Here is a 24,685-nt window from a genome sequence, read left to right on the forward strand (position 1 = left end):
GACAAATCCAACCTTTTCCATAATTGTTGGTCCGCCCTTTGCACCCGAACATGAGGGCATGTCTTTGATGTTTGTTCGTCCCATGACTTATGTCCTCCCTGGAGAGCAGATAGTGTTACGTCCATCCAAACTTTAAACCTGATCCTCTGTTAGGTCCACATTAACACACACACACACACACACACAGCTTTTTTCAACATCCCATGGTGACGCACATCTCGGACCAAAGCAAAATACTTCAGACCCTGGCCCTGCTACCTGCCAGGTTTTAATGCCAGTTTCCCTAATCTGACGGCAAGCATGTTTTAGAACAATAGAGATTTATTCATGTCTGTGTCCTCTCACTTATTCACCAACGCCTGTTCAACACCACGCAGAGAGAGCTCTCGGTGCTCAGAAGCTCCTTTCAAATCTCCACAAAGGGGAAAGTGTTGATGCAGCAGGCTCGACCCGTGGAGCCCGCTGGATTAAAGGCCCTTTGTTTTTGTAAACCAACCTTGAGTGCCTGGACTTGAATTTTTTTCTGACTTTTAAAAAAACTTACTTTATTTATATATTTTCTGAAATTATGCATACAAACAAACATCAAAACATACACCCCACATCCCCCCTACCCATAGACACCCTAGTGAAAGCCTGAAAAGTCGTTATTTGTGTTTGTGTGATCATGACGGACTCAGTTGAATAATACATCGGCTGTAACTCCGAGTTTCAACACTGCAGTGGTGTCCGCCTACTCATGTACTCACAGCTTTCCTGGCATAATCCGGTATCACTTGTAGAATGGATGTCAATAACAAAGCTGTAAAATTATTTTTCCCGGATACTCTGGCTTGAACATAAACTCCTTCTGTTTTGATGTGGTAAAATGCAGTAGGTCTGTCTCACTGTCAAAGTCCTGTCACCTTCCAATTGTTTGTTTTTTCAGTTGAGAAATTCGTCACTGATTGCGTAGAGGACTGGTAATTCTAATCTTTAATCCATCTTTGTCCGTCCTCAACTGTTGCAAAACTGCGGCTTGTATTTAGACAATCTTTTCCATCAATTTTCCAAGCAGAGGAAAACAATTAAAGTTGGCTGGGTGCCAGCTATAGATGGCAGTGATAAAACGACTAAGTTGTCAGGATGGCACTGTGATGATTTGTGTTTTTGGTGCCTGTGTCGCTGCAAGCACATCTCCCTCTCTGCCAGCCCCAGAGTATTACATTATTTAACTCGCACTCACAAAGCATAGCAGAGCGCTCCGGCTGTTTCCACGGTGATTAAACTATTGCAGCTCTCTAATTGTCCATTAGTTTTATTGTATGGTGGGAATTCTGACTAGTTGCCTACATTTGCATTCATTTCCTAGTATTTGACTTATGACACGATAACTTCACTTCCCATTTTCTCTATTGTCTGCTTGCTCTTCATTTATGAATGTCCCCTCACCACCACCTCCACCACCACACTGTCTGACTGTAGTCTTGAGCAGATCTTCTCTCTCCATTACTGTTGCTGCCTGTCGACAGGAAGAGTGATAGTGATCCTCCCTGACCCTTTCTTGCCCATATTGCCTTCTTCATTTCTTCTTTGTCTGGTCATTAGGCAGGTTCGTTGAACTGTTGTTAGTACACCACACAAGCTTCAGTAACTGTCACTGTCCCCCTTTCCTTTTCAGAGAAAATTCTGAGGAAACAGAAGTAATGGGTTACGTGGTATGATGTGACGTAAGCCCAGTCTCAGGAAATCATTTTAGTTTTTGAGAAGGGGTTTTGACCTGTCGGCTACTTTCTTTGAAATGGTAATTCAATTCAACTTGATATGCCAAAAATTTAAGCAGCTTCAATTTTATTTGAAAGGAATTGCGATATTCTCATGCAATCTGGCCAACACACAGCTTCTTAGTGAAGAAACATTACTGCTTAAATGATGTTCCTGCTTTGTTTTTAAACACCTTTGAAACACATAACACTGATGATCATAAATGACCTGTAAAAAGCAAACATCATCAGCGCACTCTATTTTTAGATAGTTTTGGGTATTATTACTACCATTTTTGCTGAAACTAAACAAAGCTTGGGGTTCTTATGCTGACTAAAACTAACTGATACAAATATATTTTGTCACATCAGTAAAATCTCTAACATGAAATGTGAGCTCAAACATTTGACAACAAAAATCCAATAGTCCAACAGAACATTTTAATGTTTAATTCAAGATTTTAAAATCAGATTTTAAATTATAAATGAAAGTGGACTGTGGCATTCAATGGAACATCTATCATAAACATGTATTAATCAATCTGGAATTCATAGCAAGTTTAAAAGCTGTTTGGAATGCTATTAGTGTGCAGCCATTTTGTTATTATTTGAATTAGAGATTGTTATTTTGAATGTACTGATCAAAGGAAAATAGAATGTGTCATCAAAGTTACATCAAAGGAATATTTCCATTGCATGTGTACTATGACATCATCAATACATTCTATGAGTAGAACCAGCTCTACAGCCAGTCAGATGATTTCAAACCTTTCAACAGGTGACACCACTACAGAAAGCAGATTCTTAAAAAGATAACAAAGGAAGACCACTGATTAAGACAACTGTTCAGTCCATTCATCACAGACCAACTACAATTGTTAACGGCAGCATCACTTTGAAACTTAAACAGCCAAAGAAAATGCAGCCAGAAAAACACTCAAGAGGATATGACAGGACCTACAGACAACAAGGCACAGGTAGACCTCAGCAGAAAAACTTCAGGGAGTGCGATACACCTCGTGAAGAAGTTAGGAAGCTTAATGACCTGTTAGATAAAACAAAAGAAGAGTTGGAACGGCAGAAAAGCCTAAAAGAAGTTTTTATAAACAGAGAAAAAGAAGCAAACAGAAAGCTAGAGAGGCTGCAGAAGTACAGTGCTGCAGAAACTCTCAGCGCTGCCAAGATCGCTAATCAGGTGAGCGATACAACTAAAAGAAAGAAAAAGAAACTCTTGCAAATTGACTATGAGGAGCTTAAAGTGGCACATATCACCAGCCAAGAAAAGCATACAGCTGAGCTCCAGGGTGAGAAGGAGAAGAACAAACTTCTCAAAGAAGAACTGGATAGACTCAGAGTTTCCCATCATGAGGTCAGCCAAAGGTGTGAAACTGATGTGCTCACTGCCAGACAGGAGGCTGACAACCTTAAGCGTGAACTTGAAAACAAAAGCAAGTCACATACATACAAGGTTATTGAGTACTGGCATGTGGTCCACACCTTTCTAGCTCAACAGGAAGCCCTTCGTCAAACGATGGCCAGGGAAATCAATATCCTGCAGCACAACGCCTTTGAGAGGGAGAGGGTTTTCAGGAGAGAGATGGAAGAGTTGAAAGCTCAGCTCAACAGCCAGATCTCGCTCAACCTTGAGCTTTGCAATGAGCTAAAGGCTGAGAGAGAAGAGTACCAGCCATCCAGACGAAACATTGGCACGATTCAGCAGAAGCAAGATGATGAGTCATCCAAGCAGGAAGAGCTTCCCCCTCATGGATCAGCCACGGAACTCCTGGAGGAGGCCAACGTCTGTGAAGATAAGCCATGTCGACACACTGAGTCCCTCCCCAATGAACCAATCCTGGACATTCTGAAGGAGGCCATAGTATCTGAGGACAAGCCGTCCAGGCAGTCCCTCGCCATTGAACAAGCCCTAGATTTTCAGGAAGAGGCCGAAGTAGCTGTAGAGAAGCAGGAGGACTCCCTCCGCAAAGAACCAACCTTGGATGGTCTGGATGAGTCCGGAGTATTTGAGGAGGATCCAAGCAGGCAGGAAGAGTCCCTCCCTAACGGACCAGGCCTGACACTTCTGAAGGAGGCAGAAGTATCCCAGTACAAGCCGTGCAAAGAGGAAGAGTCCCTCCCCAAAGAACCAACCTTGGATGGTCTGGATGAGGCCAGAGTATCTGAGGAGGATCCAAGCAGGCAGGATGAGTCCCTCCCTAACGGACCAGTGCTGGAACTTTTGAAGGAGGCAGATGTATCCCAGTACAAGCCGTGCAAAGATGAAGAGTCCCTCCCTAAAGAACCAGTCTTGCACATTTTGGAAGAGGCTAAGGTATCCAAGGAGAAGCCGTGCAGGCAGTCCCTCCCAATTGAACAAGCCCTAGATTTTCAGGAAGAGGCCGAAGTAGAAGAGAAGCAGGAGGACTCCCTCCCCAAAGAACTAACCTTGGATGGTCTGGATGAGGCCGGAGTATTTGAGGAGGATCCAAGCAGGCAGGAAGAGTCCCTCCCTAACGGACCAGGCCTGACACTTCTGAAGGAGGCAGGCGTATCCCAGGACAAGCTGTGCAAAGAGGAAGAGTCCCTCCCCAAAGAACCAGCCTTGCACATTCTGGAGGAGGCTAAAGTGTCCGAGGAGAAGCCGTGCAGGCAGTCCCTCGCCATTGAACAAGCTCTGGATACTCTGGAAGAGGCAATCAAATCTGAGGACAAGACGTGCAGGCAGTCCCTCCCCAATGAGAAAGCCCTAGATTTTCAGGAAGAGGCCGAAGTAGCTGTAGAGAAGCAGGAGGACTCCCTCCCCAAAGAACCAACCTTGGATGGTCTGGATGAGGCCAGAGTATCTGAGGAGGATCCAAGCAGGCAGGAAGAGTCCCTCCCTAACGGACCAGGCCTGGAACTTCTGAAGGAGGCAGACGTATCCCAGGACAAGCCGTGCAAAGAGGAAGAGTCCCTCCCCAAAGAACCAGCCTTGCACATTCTGGAGGAGGTTAAAGTATCCGTGGAGAAGCCGTGCAGGCAGTCCCTCCCCATTGAACAAGCTCTGGATACTCTGGAAGAGGCAAAAGAGTCCGAGGGCAAGCCGTGCAGGCAGTCCCTCCCCAATGAGAAAGCCCTAGATTTTCAGGAAGAGGTAAAAGTAGCTGAAAAGAAGCAGGAGGACTCCCTCCCCAAAGAACCAACCTTGGATAGTTTAGATGAGGCTGGAGTATCTGAGGAGGATCCAAGCAGGCAGGAAGAGTCCCCCCCTAACGGACCACGGCTGAAACTTCTAAAGGAGGCAGAAGTATCCCAGGACAAGCCCTGCAAAGAGGAAGAGTCATTCCACAAAGAACCAGTTTTGGATATTCTGAAGGAAGATAAAGTATCTGAGGAGAAGCCGTGCAGGCAGTCCCTCCCCATTGAACAAGACCTAGCTATTCTGGAGGAAATCACAAACAAACCACCCACTGAACTTCTTCAGACAGAAGTCTATGATGGTAAGCTCCCAACAACAGAGAAAACAAAGAGAACTTCAATCTGGAAGAGAGTCCGCCACTTTCTGGGGTTGAGGAAACCTCAGAAGTGGAAAGAGTAGAAGATGTCAACATTCAACAAAGGCACCTGAGCTGACTTTCCCTTCAGCACCCAATAATCTGCCAATGGATTAAAAAGAATAAACATCAAAAACAACAAAACATGCAATAAAATTATAATTCCTGAATAAACGGTTGTTTTCTGTAGTAATTGAAAAGTTAAGTTGTGTTTTCCAATAAAAAGCTTTTATGGTTATGGGTAACGCACACTATATTGAGCCTATTTAGAATGTGTTTTGGCTAGGACAACTGATCAGGGCCAATGAACTGATCAGGGTGTTATGAACTGTGTTTACTGTTTAAAGCTGGGGTATGTGATTTCTGATTGGTCAAAATTAACACGAGTTGAACACTTTGACAAATCAGAGCGAGGCTCCGATTCTCTGTTCTTATTGGCTGTTGGGACTGTCCATTCACTTTGGCACGACTTTGTTGGTGTAGAGCGTGTCAGGGAGGGACCATAGGGGAGGGACCAAAGAGAAAAAGTGGAGCGGTTGAGGTATTTGGATTCGAATCACTATCCCAACTGCCATTTTCTCCCCAAATCCTCCAGCCCAGCTTTAAGTGATTGCTGTATAAATATAGAGTGATTTAACATGTTTATTAACAACATATCACTTACTTCTCCTTTGATGGTCATTAAGCACAAATGTTCAATTACCCCAATTTGCGGCCTCTCAAATGTGAGGTTTTGCTACTTTTGTCTTTTTCTATATCATTATAAAACTAGAAAAATCCCGCAGAGATTTTGAAAGTACGGACCACCCGGCGCCGACCGCCAGCCCCGCATCGGCGGGGCAGACGGGTGGTGGGGCAGACGGGTGGTGGGGCGCCGACCGCCAGCCCCGCATCGGCGGCGCCCCACCACCCGTCTGCCCGGCTCGAACGCTTCAACGAACCGCTGCTGCGCGCTTTCCTAACGCGAGTCCCAAGTTGTGGCCAATTGAAGGTTGCAATCGTGGCAAATCTGTTCAAATGTGATGTTTTTTTAATTGTATTAGTTTGCATGAATATCTGTCTGCCTATGACAAAATATAGTGTTTATATGTTTAGATTTATGTTTAGATATGACATTTTTTTTTTAAATGACAGCCATTTAGTTAATTCCTATAATTCCCAATTTTGAATATTCCCAAAATTCCCGAGTGAAAGTTCCCGTGGAAAGTTTCCGGAAATTTACCGGAAACTTTCCACCCCTTTGCAACCCTATGAACAGTACTAAATTAAAGTTCAGTTCAGGTTTTCACACCGTGCACTGTCTACAGTGTGATATTCACATTCACCATGGCAACGAGTGAACGCTGGCAACTTGCTGCCGCTGCTCGCCGGTAACTTTGAACTGTTTGAAACTTTTTAACTTTCAATAACTTAATTTTATTTATTTTATTTTCCATGAACTAATCGGACAGTGTGATTAGCTTCACTTGGAATATTTTTTCAATCCGCTGGCATTACTACTTGTGTGGGAACAACGATTCATTGGATGCTAGCTTACTTCATGATTGAACGGGGACTTTTATCTCATAACACCATTCGTGTGTTGACAACTGAAGGGGACGTACCAACCGTAGGCAGAGGCCGCTGCTGCTGATTGTTCGCTGCTTCTCGCCACTGCTCATATAGCCACACACGCCACTACACCTGCTGCCGCTGTCCTCCAACATTGGGCAGTCGGATAATCTTCGGGTGCCTGCTGACCATCATCGTTGGTCCCACCCGCTTCAGCCGCCTCCTGGTCTCTCTGATCGCACTGTGTTGTGTACTGCAAGCGGGTCGCCCTCGCTCAGCTACCGAGTGGCGGCTAACGATCGCTGCTCCGTCGGCTACATCTGGTCGCATCCATCCTCCTCACTCCGCATGGTCTCCCCTCAGTCAGACTCTTCCCCTGGTTCATCATGATCACCTATTCACCAGCACAGCTGTTTGGACTTTTCAACCACCACCTCATCCCATCATCCATCTCAGTCATTCAACAACTTGGACTCCTACGCCGCCGCCGCTACATCCACAGAGGCTCCCGCCGTGGGTTTGTTTTGACCCAGCACAGAAACTCCATCCCATTCGTCCGGTTACCTGCAAGCTCCGTCGCACCTCTGCCACGTCATCAGGACTCACCCGCGGCCGCTATTGGACCATTCATCGCTTCTGTCAGGCAGCAGCTCACCAGGCAGGACAGAAAACATGGACTGGATTTCACTGCTGTCCTTTCCCCTCACCCACACATCACTTCATCAAATGGCCAATCATTTATATACTCAACCACCACCACCCCTCCACCCAGTTTCCCCCCCTCCCCTCCGCCCCTCTGCACAGCTAACCTGGCTAACCTCAGACCTCTCCAGCCTGCCCCTATCCCATCACCCTCTGGCTGTGCCAACTTTGCCCTCCTCAACACCCGCTCACTCAACAATAAAGCCCCCGCCATACATGAACTCATCCTCGACAATAATCTGGACCTCCTATTACTTACTGAAACCTGGCAACAACCCAATGACTTTTTCTCCCTCAACCAAGCATCTCCCCCTGGTTTCAGCTACATCGCCAAACCCCGCCCTTGCCGCCGTGGCGGTGGCCTCGCCGTCATCCACAAACATAATTATTTGATCAGAGAACTCACCCTCCCCTCAGTATCATCATTTGAATTCATTGCTTTTAAAGCCCCCTCCTCCACGACAGTTATCCTCATCTACAGGCCACCCAAACCTAATCCCTCCTTCCTTTCTGACTTCACCGAACTCATCACATTAGCATTAACCCTCTCTCCACGCTTGCTGTTACTCGGTGACATTAATATCCACATGGACTCCCCCACCTCCAAGCTCTCATCTGAACTCACCATTGTACTGGACAATTTCGATTTCACCCAACATGTCACCTTCCCAACCCATGACAAAGGACACATCCTCGACCTTGTCTGCTCCATCAATCTCCCTATACTCAGCCTTCACCCATGCCCCTTTCCCCTCTCTGATCACAAACTTATACTGTTCACCATCCTCTCCCCCACCCCCTGCCCCCGCCCCCTCAGAGAAATCACCTTCCGTAACCTCAAATCCATTGATCCCCACCATCTCTGTGACCTGCTCTCCTCCACCCTCCCCCTGGACTCAACCCTCAGCTCACCTGATGAGCTTACAAACCACCTTAATTATATCCTGTCTTCCTCCCTCAACACCCTGGCCCCCCTAAAAACCAAAACTGTCTCCTTTAATACTTCTTCCCCCTGGTTCACACCCGCACTCCGCAAATTGAAACAGACTGGCCGCCAACTCGAACGACTCTCCAAAAAAACTTCACTCACAGTCCACCACCAAGCCTACAAACTCCACCTCACTGCCTACAAAGACGCCCTCACCGCTGCCAAGTCTGCCTACCTCTCTGCCATCTTCTCTGACCCCTGCCAAAACCCCAGAACCCTCTTCTCCACAGTGAGCAACCTCCTCAAACCCCGGACCAGCACCCTCTCCACCTCCTCCCCAGATCTCTGCAACTCATTCCTCCAGTTTTTCGCTGACAAAATCACCACCATCAACCTTTCACTTTTCCCTGTACATGAACCCCCTGCACATTCAATGGCCCCTCCCCTACCCATTTCGCTGGACATCCCAACCCCTCCTCCCCATTGCCGTCTCTCCCACTTTGACTTGGTTACCCCTCTTGCACTCTCCAAGCTTATAAGCTCCTCCAAACCTACTACCTGCTCCCTTGACCCCCTCCCCACTCCCCTGCTCAAGTCCTGCCTCCCCGTTCTCTGCCCCTACCTCACTAACCTCTTTAACTCCTCACTGTCCCATGGAATTGTCCCCTCTGCTTTCAAATCTGCTGCTGTCACCCCCACCCTCAAGAAATCTGGTCTCGACCCCGCCTCCCTCTGTAACTACCGCCCAATCTCCAACCTCCCCTTCCTCTCCAAAACCCTTGAACGCATAGTCACCAAACAACTCCAATCCCATCTCCACGCCAATAACCTTTTTGAATCCCTCCAATCTGGCTTCCGCCCTCTCCACAGCACAGAAACCGCTCTCCTTAAAGTCTTCAATGACCTCCTCACCTCTGCCGATGCTGGTTCCCTCAACTTCCTCATCCTCCTTGACCTGAGTGCAGCCTTCGATACTGTTAACCACACCATCCTGCTCACCAGACTCAGCAACCTTGGTATCGAAGGTACTGCACTCAGCTGGCTTCATTCTTATCTTTCTGACAGATCCAACTTCATCTCCCTCCATAACCACACATCTGCCACAGTCACCGTCACACAAGGTGTTCCCCAAGGTTCTGTACTCGGCCCCCTCCTCTTCATCATTTACCTCCTCCCCCTTGGTCAGTTACTTCGCCATTTCTCAATGGACTTCCACTGCTATGCTGATGACACCCAAATTTACCTCAGTACCAAATCCCCCCACAACCCCCCCATCTCCCACATTGAATCCTGCCTGTCTTCCCTTACACTCTGGATGAAAAATAACTTCCTCAAACTCAACAGCAACAAAACTGAACTCCTCCTAATTGGCTCCAAATCCACCCTCAGCAAATGTACAACCCCCCCCCACACTCACTATTGATGGCACCATGGTCTCCCCCTCCCCCCAGGCCCGCAATCTTGGCGTAATTTTTGATCCCACCCTCTCCCTTGAACCCCACATCCGTCACACTGTCAAAACCTCCTTCTATCACCTCCGTAATATTGCAAAGATTAGATCCTCCCTCACACCCCATGCTGCTGAAAGACTCATCCATGCCTTCATCTCCTCCCGCCTTGACTATTGTAATTCACTCCTCGCCGGCATCAGCACCACCTCCATCAACAGACTCCAACGTGTCCAGAATGCAGCTGCCCGTCTCCTCACTCACACCAACTCGTGGAACCACATCACCCCAGTCCTCAAAAAGCTCCACTGGCTCCCCATTTCTTTCCGGATCAATTACAAACTCCTGGTCCTCACCTACAAAGCCCTCAACCATCTGGCCCCCCCATATCTCACTGACCTTCTCTCCCCCTATCAACCCCCTCGGGCCCTCAGATCCTCCTCAGCCAGTCTCCTCTCCACCCACACATCTAAACTCTGCAGCTTTGGTGACAGAGCTTTCTCCAGGGCAGCTCCCAGGCTCTGGAACAGCCTCCCCCAACATATCCGTGACTCTGAGTCCCTCACCATCTTCCAGTCCAAACTCAAGACCCATCTCTTCTCCTCTGCCTACCCCTAGTTCACCCACCAACCCAACTCTACATGACATGTTTGTTTGTTTATTGTTTTGTTTTTGTAAAGCGCTCTGAGTGAGAGAAGAGCGCTATATAAATAAAATTTATTATTATATTATTATTATATACTGTAAAATGTAATTATGGATGGCTAAAATTAGCCAGCCAAAAGTTAAGCAAACTGCTTATTTCATGCCCTCCAATCAGAGGTGTCTTGTTTTCTCAACAACAAGCATGGGATGCCCAAGGAAAACTACTACTACTCTGCCACTGTTTGCTTTTCATGTATAGACAGTATTTAATCATTTCTATTTAGGTATGTCATGATCTTTACAAGCCAAAAGTATAAAAAAAAAAATCTGTAATTGACTTTCAGACCCAGGTTAGAGATAAGAGTGGACTGATTATAGATGTTGTCCGGTCATCTATGGAGTTCCCTGCTTGCTTCTGACACAGCCAACCTTTTTAAAATATGCAAAATGCATGCTGGGATTATTATCTATGCCAAATTTACACGTTTTACGCCTCTCGGAACGGGAAAACCTTCGAGAAAACGGGTGGAGCAAGAAACAAATTGATATGTTTGGACTGTACTTGGCAAGATGTGGTGGTAGCCTTGTTTTTGACAGTAACTTGGCCACGACTGATGAATCCATGTGATACAAGAACAAACAAGAACAATGACTGAGAAAGGCCTGGTGTCTCTGATGGTTGCATCGTCTTTTAACTGAAGTCTTCCCGTTTGTACTGCTCTGAATGCTATAGCTGTTCTTTAATAAGGATTTAACTGGATGGTCAAGGTTATCTGAAGAAGTTGTGTATGAATTGTTTTACGCTTTGGTGTTTCGTTAGAACCGGCCAACAGATCATCAGTAATTCTTTATTTAGAAGAAGTAGTAGAGTTTATCCAAGCTTGGCAGATGCTGTAAGTAAAATCAAATTTTTCAGTCCCATATCTTTTGGCATTCAACCAGCAGATATTTGCTTTGTTTCTGCTCACTCGGTCTTCCATAACATCTTTATCTCGTCTTGCAGCATCTCTGTTGTCACATGGTTGATCATTATGTAATGGGTTGCGTTTGTAGAGGCTCTGAGCAGTATGTAAAGTTTTTTTTTTTTTTCTCCAGAGGATCTGGCTGCCGTCACCCTATACCGTGTGAAGGCTTACAGAGCTGGAGACAGAACGCTATACCAAATGAACCCCAGTGGTTCATTATCCACATTATTCTTTTGAAGATGATCGGCTTAACAAACCCTCACATGCCTTTTCCACTTATTGATGTTGGCAGCAGCTGCGGCCCTATACCTGCCCCATGCTCTCCCTTCCACTCTACAATCTGTCTCTCTGGCTCATTACTGGCTGGTGTCACAGAGGAGAGCAGCGATCACTGACCAGCCGGAGCTCCCGCATATAGACACAAGCCTTTGAAGTTTGCTCTAATCATACTGCGGAGGGGGCTGCTGCTGTGGATGCTGTGGATGCATGGTGTTGGGTGGGGGTTGGTTGTGTTAATGTGTACTGTAAATGCAAATGTGACCAAAATGGATACAAAGCAGCACCCTTGGTACATGCACCAGTCTAAAAATAGATCTGGTTCACAAGTTCCTCATTTGAGCTGGCCATTGTGTCAGGGTTTTGTTGAAAAATGTTCCTGGACCTTCAGTGATGTTTTTTTTTTTGCAGAATATTAAAGGCGCATTCAAGTTTTCTGGAGAACGCTTGTTGTCAAAATCACTTGTTGTCAAAATCAGTAGATATGTCCTCGTGATCCGTTACCTGTCCGTTCTGTGTATGCGCTGAAAAAGCAAAGTGTAGCCTATGTTTACAAACAAAGGGGACCACCGAAGCTTACAACAACGGTCAACACTGGATTTATTTTCAGTATAGACAGGTAGCGGATTGTGAGGAGATATTCGCTGATTTTGACAAAGTGATTTTGACAACAAGCATTCTCCAGAATTGTTGACTCCACCTTAGTTGAATACTCATCAATTTCAGGCCGACTGGACAAAAGGATTCCCAGCATCTGTGTAATTTTGAATAACATTTTCCTCAGGATCTGTGGGGATGGGTTGGATTTCTAAGAGTGTGCAGTCAGGGTGGACTGCTCATCCCCAGAGACGTACATCCTGCAAGTATTAGTGTGGGCAGTTGAAGTAAAAACGCTTGCTTCTGATATCTCAACCTGACCAGCACGAGCCTACTTGTGTGTGTGTGTGTGTGTGTGTGTGTGTGTGTGTGTGTGTGTGTGTGTGTGTGTGTGTGTGTGTGTGTGTGTGTGTGTGTGTGTGTGTGTGTGTGTGTGTGTGTGTGTGTGTGTGTGTGTGTGTGTGTGTGTGTGTGTGTGTGTGTGTGTGTGTGTGTGTGTGTGTGTGTGTGTGTGTGTGTGTGTGTGTGTGTGTGTGACATCTCTCCTTTAAGCCTTGGATCACTCTGAGCATTCTCAAAGCACATCTGACAGATTGTTGAATTTCAGTGAAGCCCTGCTGTCAGCAGTGTTGCCTTTTGCAGACTCTGAAAATCTCTGGACTCACATTCCCTGTTGCAGCAAGGACAAAAGGTTGCACATGTCATGCTAGCTAAGGTTAAGCCTGCATTAACTCCATCCATCGTATTTGTTTAACTGTCTGACAAAATTGTCCTAAGTGGCTTCACCTCATGATAGACATGTATATCGTCCACTTGGTAACTTAATTTAGCTCATGTAGGAGCTGATTATATTAGATTATGACCTTAAAGTGAGTATACACTGTCAGACTCACCCATCACTCAAGTATGGGTTTGGTAAGAGCTGCATTTAGACCCTTTAGACCCCGACCTTTACCCATAAAACATCCCCCATACACTCACGGTTGGCATGGTTTGCTTCTAGAAGGAAGGTAATTATAGGTTAGAGTCTGCTGATGACGTGGGTTCTTAAGCCAAGTAATGGTTTTCAGAGTATGCGTTAAAAAAGCTTTAAAAGCACTTCAGTTTTACAGAGCCAACTAATGGCTATTTTGCAGATCAATGGTAGGAAAAATCTTTTCAGAGTAAGTTTTTTTTATTGCATGTTTAGTGTTGTGGAACAAGTTTAAAATGGAAATAGTGGTCAATATTTGTTTCATCATCATTACTAATAAAGTATAGTATTCTCAATGAAACTGTGATTTTAAACGGTTAAAATGAGCGAGTCAACACTGTGGACACTCATTCTCCCTAGACGGAATTTCATTCGTGTCAACCCAGCATTTGAGAACCAATGAAACACACGAGCAAAAGACCTTTTTACCCTTAAAAGCTTGCTGCACATCTTGCTTGGAAAGGGCACTGCAGTGACCACAGAATTCTATTTAGATCACTGTGAAGAAAGTGGGTGACATGAAGACCACCCAGGAGGACGGAGGCTTAATGTAGTTGATTCACCATCACGCCTCATAGTGGCAGTCCATAAAAGCTTTTATGAGCTTCAAGGAGAAGTCAGTTTATTTATTGTGGGAACAAATGGCTGGATAGTTACTGAAGAAGCAGTTTGTCTAATCGTGGGAACTTCCACTTTTTTTTGTTTCCGCTTTAATTTCCTTTGGTTGTATCAGAAAAACTGTTAGTGCAACTGGTTTCTACTGGCCTCAAGTTTGGTCCGATTGAAAGCTGCTGAATGTTGAAGGTCTAGTGTGCACTGTCAGCTGAATTATAACGGTAGTGTTTATCATGATTTGGTGTTATTTGGAAGGGCAGTCCAATTCAACTCGTAGTTCTTTGCTCACTCACTGCTCCACCCTCTGTGGTGTACTAGGTTGACCAGCATCTTTGGCTCTTTTCATACTTATATAATATGAAGAGAAGTTCTTTCTCTGTTGCTGAAGCTTTACATCATGAACCTAAATTCAAAGGGTCGACATCTCTGTATTATGAATCCTTTTCTTGATTGGCCTTATGTCATTTTCTAATATTTCGGGATTTTTGCCGTAACGCTTAAAAAAAAAAAAAAAAAAGGCCTGAAATATATAACTTTGTCTGATGAATGTAGAATATATGGAACTTTAACCTTCTGAATTGAATTACAGGAAGAAAAAAAAACTTTTCCATGATATTCTAATAATATGAGATGGACCTGTATAGCAGCAGAGTGGTAGGCTACCAGTGTCTTACAAGTGGACTGAGAAAAATGCTGTGCTGTTCTGTCTGTCACCGGTATATCATGACAAGGTATCTATGAGCCGAGTGTCACTGGTGCGTGTCTTTCTTTTGCAGAACTTCCGGAGAACTGGTCGGACACGAGGGAGACCCTTCTGGAGGGCATGGTGTTCCAGCTCAAGTACCTGGGGGTCACCATGGTCGAGCAGCCCAAAGGAGAGGAGCAGTCTGCGGCTGCTGTAAAGAGGATAGTGGCCACGGTATGAGAGACACACACACACACGACTAGCTTAAACACAAGGCACCAAAAATCTCAACGCACTGCTACTCAGAAAAACGATTCCCAGAAAATGAGTTTCTCTGTCAAGCACATATAACAACTTTCCCGCATCATCACCTCCGGCACTTGTAAAATCATAGTCCTCCAGCAGTTTCCTCCTGTTTGTGACCCCTACTGAAACCTTGTTGAAAAGCCACTGCTTGGCTGCCTTCTTTCCCCACCGGGGCCCAGGCTGACATTTAGGAGGAGGACGCAATTTGTCTGGGACACTGTTGCTCAGTGTATGCTGGCTCAGCCCGCTTTATCGTGGTAGAAAAGGCTTAATGTTATTGGATGTGGCAGCTCAAGGGATAATGAAGTTAGCGGCGACAGAATAGTGGCCACGGTGATGTATGGAGAGGAAGGCAGAGGCTCTGATTGGGCCTAATCTGTTGTCTGCCCTCGGTGTCCCTCAGAAAGGTATTTAATGCTATAGCCGCTGCTGATATATTTTTACTTGTCATGTTGCTTAACAGGTGGAAAGTATTTATTTTATTAAAAAGAAAAAGCTGAAATTTCACATTGACATTAGAGTTCCTTAAGTCGAAAGTCATATCTCCATGGATTGAACTGATCATTTTGATTGGCATCTTTTGACATACAGTCTGGATTGCGCAAAAGCTTTATGACAAAAATTTACTTTGTTGCTTGATTGTTTTAGTATCGTATCCCTGGCACCAGTGGATTTTGACTGACTGGCCTGACCAAAAATGAGCAGTTCTGATGAACATAAATATAGGGTTGACCTTTATCAATCTGCCTCTCTTACACATCCTCTTATCTTCTTTGTGACCTCCACCCTTTCCTTCTCCTGTTCCCTTCCTTCCTTCCAGGCCAAAGCCAGTGGAAAAAAGCTCCAGAAAGTCACGTTAACGGTCTCCCCACGAGGAATCATCCTCTACGACAGTGCCTCCAACCAGCTGATAGAAAACATCTCCATATACAGGTCAGTCCCTCTTTTAACAGTTAATGTTTCACACACAATCTGTGTCTCTGACTGAGTTGGGGGGCCCAGTTAGGAAATACTTTCAGCCTGAGCTTGTCCTGATCACCCACAATAAAACTAAAGTTGTTATTCCCCCTTTGCTCTCATCCATCACTAGATGGATGTGAGTGTTCTCAGGGGCTGTGTGTGTGTGTGTGTGTGTGTGTGTGTGTGTGTGTGTGTGTGTGTGTGTGTGTGTGTGTGTGTGTGTGTGTGTGTGTGTGTGTGTGTGTGTGTGTGTGTGTGTGTGTGTGTGTGTGTCATAGAGAGAGAGAGAGTACTCAGTCTATCAGACAGTATGTCTCATCAATCTCGACTGTCTTGGGAGCACTAGAACTGCTGTATGTCTGAGCTTGAGACACACCCACACCCATGCACAAACACACCCATGCCATGCCATGCACACACACATGCACAGGCACAGACGTTTCTCTCTAGTAAAAGCCTACAGATCTCAGTAGTCTGCCAAAGCCTGCACAATTAAAGTTGCCTTACCTCAATTGTCCTGGAGCTTATGGGCAAAGCTTCAATCACTTTTGTAAAATTCCACATTGATGAGTCTACAGATCAAGGAGAAATGGGACTTTCTCAATAATGAATAGGCTTATGTTGTCCTCAACATCAGCAAAATATTTCTTCAAAAAATCTGGCAGATTGGGTATACTAATTTTTTCCCAATCGCTTGTCACTTAATAACTGCTTTAAATCTTTACATTTTGGAAGCAGGAACCAGAGCATATTCGCTTGAAAAAATGACTTAAATGTTAAGTGTATCATAAAAAATGCTTATTCATCTTTAGTCACTTGATGCATTGATAGATCCAAAGACTTTCAATGTCTGACATTATGGGGCCCTCCACAGTTAGTTAGTTCAAGTAGCTTGCAACATAATTTGCACCATTAAACATATGGATGTATGGGAGGTTTCTCTGGCAAGTTAGTGGAGTTAAAATATTTCTGGACATCTTCAAAATGTATAAGCCACACTAAATTTGTAATGTATACTACTGTACATCTGCATGTTCAGATTTGACTGTGACACTGTGAAGAAATAGCTCAAGTACTGTAGTTGCCTCTATGTGCTGTGAATCACAGCCTCTGCTGCGCCAAACTAGCTGTTGTTATGAGAACCCAGCACACACCTCACACTGTATCTTTTCCTCATGTCTCTCCCTCTGTGCCCCCTGCCTTCAACTCTCCTGCACCTCTCAGGATGGGGCAAGCCTTACAGCGAGAAAACCTTTTCTTCTAGTTTGTCATGCAAAAACAACAGATGCAATTCAACCCCGTTTGTGTCCAATGCATTTTCCGTAAAATTCATAATGGATGCTCTCATTTGAAGAATATTAGGCGTATTTTCTCTAGTCTACGGTAATAACAAGGGCTGCCCGCGTGAGGCCGGTCCAGCTGTGACCTCAGGACGATGTGAAGAAGAACACAGAGCAACCGCTTGTATCTCTCTCACACACACACACGCACACACACACTTAGTTGGAGCTCTCCTCCCCAGACATCTGCTAAGAAGATGGACGACCAATAAAATAAATAAAAAATAAATGGATTTGCCTAGACACCCAATTTCCCCCGACACCCTCCCTCCCAAACATTTGCTCGTAAATCTTCCCTGTGTTTTTCAGACCGCAGCTGTGATTCTTAAAGTTCTCAAACTTTTCCTCCCTCGCTTTTTTGCTCTTTTATTATTTCCACACCTTGAATTCCTTAATCGTTAGAGTGTGTGGCTTTCCCACATTGACGTCTTCAGCGATGTTGCTTTAAGGGGAAAGGTAGGACACATGGCAGACGTTGGTTGTGTGGGTCTCCAACCCCAACTGGCCAGCTTACCAGACACCTAGCTTTTAGGGTGATGTCATGGTGATCGAATTTTTTTTGAAAAAAAGCGATTTGTGGTGCGTTACAGCTTAATTCAAAACTCCTACTCTGCACACTGAGACTGACAAGCACTGACTGATACATACTCCTATCTGGAGTTCTCAACAGGAGACACTGAAAGATCTCAGTGCTGTTCATGACCTTCTACACCACAAGAAGACAGGAACAATCACCTCTGTCAGTACGAGTCCTTTCATGTACCTCACAGGGGCCAGGGCCAATCTAGAAGCTGTACATTTAAAACGTGTCGAGGCTTTCTTGAACAGGTGGACAACAGTGGCGGTGTGATGTTTGGAGAGCAGAAAGGAACGCCCTATCTTTGGTGAAACAGCACAGATGTCCAGTGTGCACGTGTTCAGTTCAAATTCATGTCACTCTTGAGCACGGTACCTGCACACAGCGGGGGGGGGGGGGGGGGAGTGTATTTGATTATATGCAGAGCGGTGAGATTGTCTGCGTGCCATGCAGCTGACTTCCAGTCTGCTAGGGATATTTTTCTTGCTATAGCATTAGCAGTAACAACAAATGCTAGATTTAACAGTTTGTATCAGATTGCCTGCCCGGCTTAAGGGCTTAGTGCAGATGAAGTTGCACAATGTCCCCACTTGATCCGTATAAAGAGTTTTTTTTTTTTAAATTAAACTGTGTGTGTGTGTGTGATTTGTTTTGTGTCTTCTCTTCAGAATATCATATTGCACGGCGGACAAGATCCACGACAAAGTCTTCGCCTACATCGTCCAGAGCCAACACAACGAGACTTTGGAGTGTCACGCCTTCCTCAGCTCTAAGAGAAAAATGGTAAGTTCAGTTAAATGAGTTTGTGCCACTGTGTGTCTCTGAGACCGGACAAATGGCTTTGAAACCAACCGGGTCCAGTCCAAATATTAGATGTAATATCGCTCTTCTCATTTCTTATTAAAGAAATAATGACATTTTTCCCTCTCTCACTCTCTGTTTTTAAATATGAAGCTAAAGCCAGGAGCAGGGTAACTTAGTGTAGCATTAAAACTGAAAAGAAAGGTAAAGAGGTAGCCTTTAACTCTGACTGAAGGTAACACAATCTGCACCTCTTGAAGCTCACGGTAAAATGTATGATCTTGTTTTTTTTTTTAAATGTGCCTATATAAAAACATCAAGTTGTGGTTTCATGGGATGTTATGTGGAGGACTATCCCTTGGATGGGAGCCCTGACTTCTCGAAGTCTCTGCTGGTTTCCTGGCGACCTTACAGTGAAAACAAGACTTCAGAAAGTTAATGCACCTCGCCAAGAAACATTTCACACACAACACCCATAAGCCCACAACTAGCACTATCTTGAACTAATCCTGAACTATTTCCTTAAGGCCATTGGTGACGTATAACTACATGCCTAATAAAATCAGGGTACAGGCTCTCGCTACTAAAATAGGCTGCTGATTCTTTATGGTGCAGAGTTTTTGTGTTTGGCCGCTGGATTCAGCTTTTGCTGCTGGCTATCTGTGGAAAGCGCTTTATGCAGATTCAGTACATTGCAAAAGAAGAGACCCAGAGAACAACTGCACTGGCATTTTAAATCCCACTTAGCTTGCATGCGTGCGGGGCAAAAGTCCAAGTATTAAGTCAGTAGAAAGACGAGGAGTGAGAACATGAAGGGCGGGGAGGCTGTCATTCCCCTCTGGCATTCTCTCCATCCCTGGAGGTTTGGAGAACGAGGGAGCCACTCCCTCCTCTTCCTTCCCCCTCACTTAATTTAGTTCTGGCCAAAAGGCCACGCATCCTCCCAGTTACATAAACAGCTTGACATGGAGTCTCACAGGTTTCTCTTCCTCCTCCTCAAGTGTCTTGTATTGGCGCTCTGTTCCTGTTTTCTTTGTCACGGTCATAGTTCCTCAACTTCCTTTAGCTTCCTTCCTGAGGATGAGAATATTATTCATCTTCCTTCTCCTACTGCCCTGTCTCACTCCTGTCTCTGTCTGTCTGTCTCCCTCCAACAGGCCCAGGCGGTAACCCTAACAGTGGCCCAGGCTTTCCGAGTGGCCTTTGAATTCTGGCAGGTTGCCAAGGAAGGTATGTACGCATGGTCGCCCCCGACGAACGGGGTAGTGTGACGGATGCCTGAAAACCGTCCCTCCCTATGTCCCTCTCCTCCCCCCACTGCTGTTGTTCTTTCCATTTGCCGTGAGCATCCATTATCTGGCTACTTAGCAGCCAAACAATGATCCTGTCTTCTTCCACTCAGCATGGGGAACATACATATTGTGTTTGTGTCTTCCTCATCTCGGCCTTGAGAGCCTCCAGAGGGGGTCACGGGAAATACTGTTGAACTGTTCAACCTCTTCCTGCCAGTCATTACTGACTCTGACACACGCACCACCACACAACAACAGACAGTCGCATACAGTAGAGGAATGTCCCCATTGATTGAACCAGCACCCCCCTCCACACACACATCACCACCCGTAGAGTAGAGAGACCTGTTTTAGTTTAGTGACGCTTCTTTATTGCGTGCAGCTCTCTCACGGTTAAAGAGCCATCTAGGTATCGACATGGGGAAGTGTGGAGAGGAATAAAGGTAAGCCAGCTTGGCCAGAGGTGGGCCGACCGGAGTAAATCTCCTGTTTACTAAACAGTGAGAAAAGGACTTTGATGTGTGGGAGCTGGGATTCCCCAGGATATTATATATGTGTGTGTGTGTTTCATGTCAATCTCGTAAAGCCCTCAGCCTCCTTTTAAATTTGTGAGCCCCCCCCCTTATTTTAATGGTAGTTTACACTGAGGCGACAAGCAGACGGTGCGTGTTCAGGCGCCGCTGTGGACACGGCAGGCAATCAAAGTGCTGTGTAAGGCCGGTGTCACACACACACACACGCTTTTGAACAGCTCAGCAGAACATGCATGTAATTTACTGCATGTACAACTCCAGAGTAGATGAGCAGTTCTTTCTTCATAATACCCCCCACTCACATCTCACTCCTCTCGCCTTGTTGGCGCTCTTTGAAATGTTGTGATTATCCCTTGTTGCTGTCTGTGTCGCTTTGCACCTGGCACCTTGAACTCTATCCATGTCGATTTATTCCCCCCCCCCCACACCCCCAAATCCCAGCTCTGGCTACTGTTCATTATAAAAGAGGGAAGAAAGAGGAGAGAGAAAACGAGAGGGGGATGGGGGATGAGGAGAGAGAGGGCAAGAGAGCATGAAAGGCGGGGCGGAGAGGGGCTGTCGGTGATGGGGTAGGGAGCGTAAGAGAGAAAGGAAAATGATTGTGCGCGTGTGTCAGTGGGAGCTCAACCCCCTGACAGATTCAGTGTGGGGTGCCATTGATCCTGTCTCGCGCCAAGGCTCCGGCTTATTTATTCAGTCCTTTGGAGACACACACTTGCACCGTATGAAATCTTCTAGCCGCATCTTTTATTTACTCCACACTTCTTCTACCCCTCCATCCTCCTCTACTGTACTGTGCTGTTGAGGAATGTTTTGATGTGGGCACATTTTCTATTTTTTTTTTCACTCCCCAAGATCAAGGCCTCAGGCTCCTTGCCTCTTCACTCGGTTGGTTGTTTGTTTGTTTCTTAAGTTGAATATTAAATATGCCGCCTCGCTTGCTCTTTCCTTCCCTTGCCGTTCCTCAACTATCCTCGGCTTCATTTTCCAGACGGGGCCGAGTAAAGCGTTTTGATTCGCAGAGCTGTGTTCTTCTAGTTAAAGATAAAGGAGGAATGATGCCTTGCTGGTTTGGGGGTTATTGCGTTGAAAAGGAAGGCGTATTTTTTTTCTTCAAAAATAAGTAGCTGTGTCTCTTCTGGCAGAGAAGAAGAAGGGGAGAGAGGGATAGAGAGTGATGCGGAGATGGGGGAAAACATCTTTTGGAGTCAGTTTTCATTAAAGTTCCAGGGCCCCTTAGGATCAGGGCAGGGGCAGGGGTTACCTACTGCACTAGTCTGCCTAGTTTTGGCTGCTTCTGTTTCATACAAAACTCTCCTCCACCATCCACAGTCATTCTCCACACAGCCCGCCACACATTCCTGACCCACATTCCTTTGTATATTGCAGCTCCCAGTCTCTCTTCATAGAATATTCACTGTAAACTCTTCAGCTTTCAACCGGCATATCTTTAAAGTTGCTCCCATGGTTGGGAGGAGTTTGATGTGCGAGTCAGACCAGAAGATACACACATGGAAGGCCATCAGGGGAAAAAAACAGGTGTCCAGGGAAATGGTTGTAACACTGCCATCACTAAGCTACTGCATCTAACTGGACCTCATGGGAAATGGGATGTTTGTTAGTTGTTATTTTTAGAACAAGGATAATGATGAAATCATCTTTGCCTCTTTAGGACAGACACACATCAACATTTAATCTGCTACAGTATTTAAAGCTTGAGTTTACAGTGGGTCTGTGTAGCCCCTCCCCCCCCAACCCCAATAGGGAGTTCACACACACATGCTCACAACGTCTTGAGCTTTCCTGCGTGACTTTTTGATTTGCACAAGCATCTGCCGTACCAACACTTGATGGGTGTTTATGTACGTATGTGTTTGTGAGAAGTAAGCCTGTGTTTATCAAGCATCTCAAAGCAGGAAATCACTCCTTACCAGTTACCACCGAAAGGTTCAAAGAGTGATGCATTTATGGTCAACCGTGATATGAAATGACTCCTACCTCCCGTTAGAAGCAGCCAAGAGATTTGCCTTTTTAGTTTGTGAGTTCTTGATGTCAATAAGCTTATTATTGAAAGATTAGTGTGAACAATATTTGAGACCGAATTTGCGTGGCATGCACAGGTGGGGAAAAAAATGCTCTCCCTGCAGAAACTCACGTCCTCACAACCGTTCACTTTATTGTAACGAGGAAAAAGACAGCCTGTGTCAGAGCCAGCAATTTTTGTTAGTATTAAATCACACTTTGAGTGCACTTATGCGCCTCATAAAGCGCAAGATGATGGTCCTCAGTTGGAGTGCACTAATACTAAATGGAACACACAATGATGTCTCCCTGTCAAGGTATCAACTGCACAATGAAGGATGTCTCTTACAAATAATTAATATATATTAGTAAGGCTATTTCACATAGTAGTGGGGCTGTAGTATTTGAAAAAAGAGGATCCACACAGTAACAAAAGACTGTACGATAACATTGTTACATGCAACCTGCCTTTGCCAAGTCTGTGACATTACAGAAGTGCAGTTGAAAGGGGCTTCTTTTGAAAGCCACATCTCACACTCTCCCAGAATTACGATTTATAATGAAAATGCTTTTCATTTTAGGTTAACATTCCACCCAGTTCTTAGAAGTGATGTCTGAAATGCTCGATAAATACAAGTTAAAGAGAGAAGTTGTGTGTGTGTGTGTGTGGTGCATGTGTGCAAAGAAGTGGTGTTGCAATCTTTGACGGTTTCAGGCTGGGCAGATGGCTTGAGTAATGGCCTTTACCTCATCTGCCAGTTTACTGCCGCTGGTTTGTTTACACACGTTATACGCTTAGATGGTGGAACCTTTTTTACCCACATTTTCAGCAGCGAGAAAAGCAAACAGCTCGTTAAGCGGTGCACTGCGAGGGCACTCACCCCGTGGTTACATTTCATTGAATCAGACATTGCTTAATTTAAAAAAAAATAATTTAATTGAATTAAAAATGTATTCATACAGGTAAGCTCATTGAGATACAGGCTCTCATTCTCAAGAGGGGTTGTTTTGGACAGTACAACAACAATCGATTACAGACAATCAGACAGATTTACCTGTACAGGATATAAGTGAAAACAAGAGCAAGACGTTTCAAATTATGCTATTTCCATCAACTTTAAAAGGATTTTAAAATCCTCTGGTGGGATCAAGTTGGACAGGGGGGATATTGTCTTCATTAACTGACTGCTCTATTCATTTTTGTTTGTCTTCCTTTGCCTTTTCCTCTGTACAGAGAAAGAGAAGCGAGTGAAGTCGGGTTCTGACGGAGAAGGAGCCAGCAACACACAGTCAGACAGCTCGGCCAGCCTGGGCAGCCTGAAGGGAGGAGGTGTGTGGTGTCGCCTATCATCACGTCTTTGTCACAGCAATGGTAGCCTAGGAGCAAGGAAGAGTGTTCAGCCATGTGTCAAAGGTTGTCTTGTATTGAGGCTACATCGACCTGCATTGACCTGTATTTGTTCTAGGTTATTCTTTCTCACAAGCGTCTTTTACGATGAACAGCATATGACATTTTTTAGACGATTACGTGTGATGATAATGGTAACGATGAGGCTCCGTTTAATTAGAAAACATTAAACCCCTGTGCTGTGCTGATCCATTAAAAAAAATAATGTTGGTTCGCCAATCCCCTTGACATTTTATGAGGACAGGGAGCTGTCCTCGAATCCCTCCTGGCCCTGCTTGTATAAAAAAAATGGAAGCATGGAAGAGGCCTACATTCTCTGTGACCACATTGTTCGATCAGATTACAGCACTTGGAAATGTGGCTCAGGCCTCCTTAACATGCTGTTGACATGATCCAGTGAGCCGCGCAACCTTAAGGGCATTATTAGCCCCATGTATTGTCCTCAGCATCAGATACAATGAGATGATGATCATCCTCTAGCCTGTGGCTGTACACTCACCCCTCATAATTCTTTCTCCTTGTTAAGTTTGCATTGTGCATTCCCTTTCCTGTCAAGCTTTATGTACTTTCTTTAAAAAAAAACTGAAGGTTTCAGTTTCAGACAGATGCAGAGGCCTTTTCAGGAAGCAATTTAAACAAGAAAAGAGACAAACAAACAAACAAACATCTGAAAACACCCCCCCCACCCACCCACCCCCAGCCTCCAGCCAGAGAGAGATCGCTCTAAATCTGACACTTAATTTAGTGCTGTGGCCCTGAATGTGTAGCTTCCACGGCAAACACAGCTTT

The 24,685-nt window shown here is 45.2% G+C and overlaps 1 protein-coding gene across 2 annotated transcripts in view; it reads left to right on the plus strand.

Moving 5' to 3' along the window:
• The window catches only part of ldlrap1b (low density lipoprotein receptor adaptor protein 1b), a 40,160-nt gene that overhangs the window by 7,847 nt on the left and 7,628 nt on the right, over positions 1–24,685 (plus strand). The window contains exons 2-6 of one of the 2 annotated variants that reach the window (XM_080042535.1): positions 14,749–14,891; positions 15,784–15,896; positions 18,509–18,623; positions 19,799–19,871; positions 23,723–23,902. In XM_080042535.1, coding sequence (XP_079898661.1) covers positions 14,749–14,891; positions 15,784–15,896; positions 18,509–18,623; positions 19,799–19,871; positions 23,723–23,902 — 624 coding nt within the window. The remainder of the gene's footprint in view (positions 1–14,748; positions 14,892–15,783; positions 15,897–18,508; positions 18,624–19,798; positions 19,872–23,722; positions 23,903–24,685) is intronic. The other variant, XM_080042536.1, reaches the window with a different exon arrangement.

This window comes from Ammodytes marinus (assembly GCF_949987685.1).
Source record: "Ammodytes marinus genome assembly, chromosome: 15".
NCBI lineage: Eukaryota > Metazoa > Chordata > Actinopteri > Uranoscopiformes > Ammodytidae > Ammodytes > Ammodytes marinus.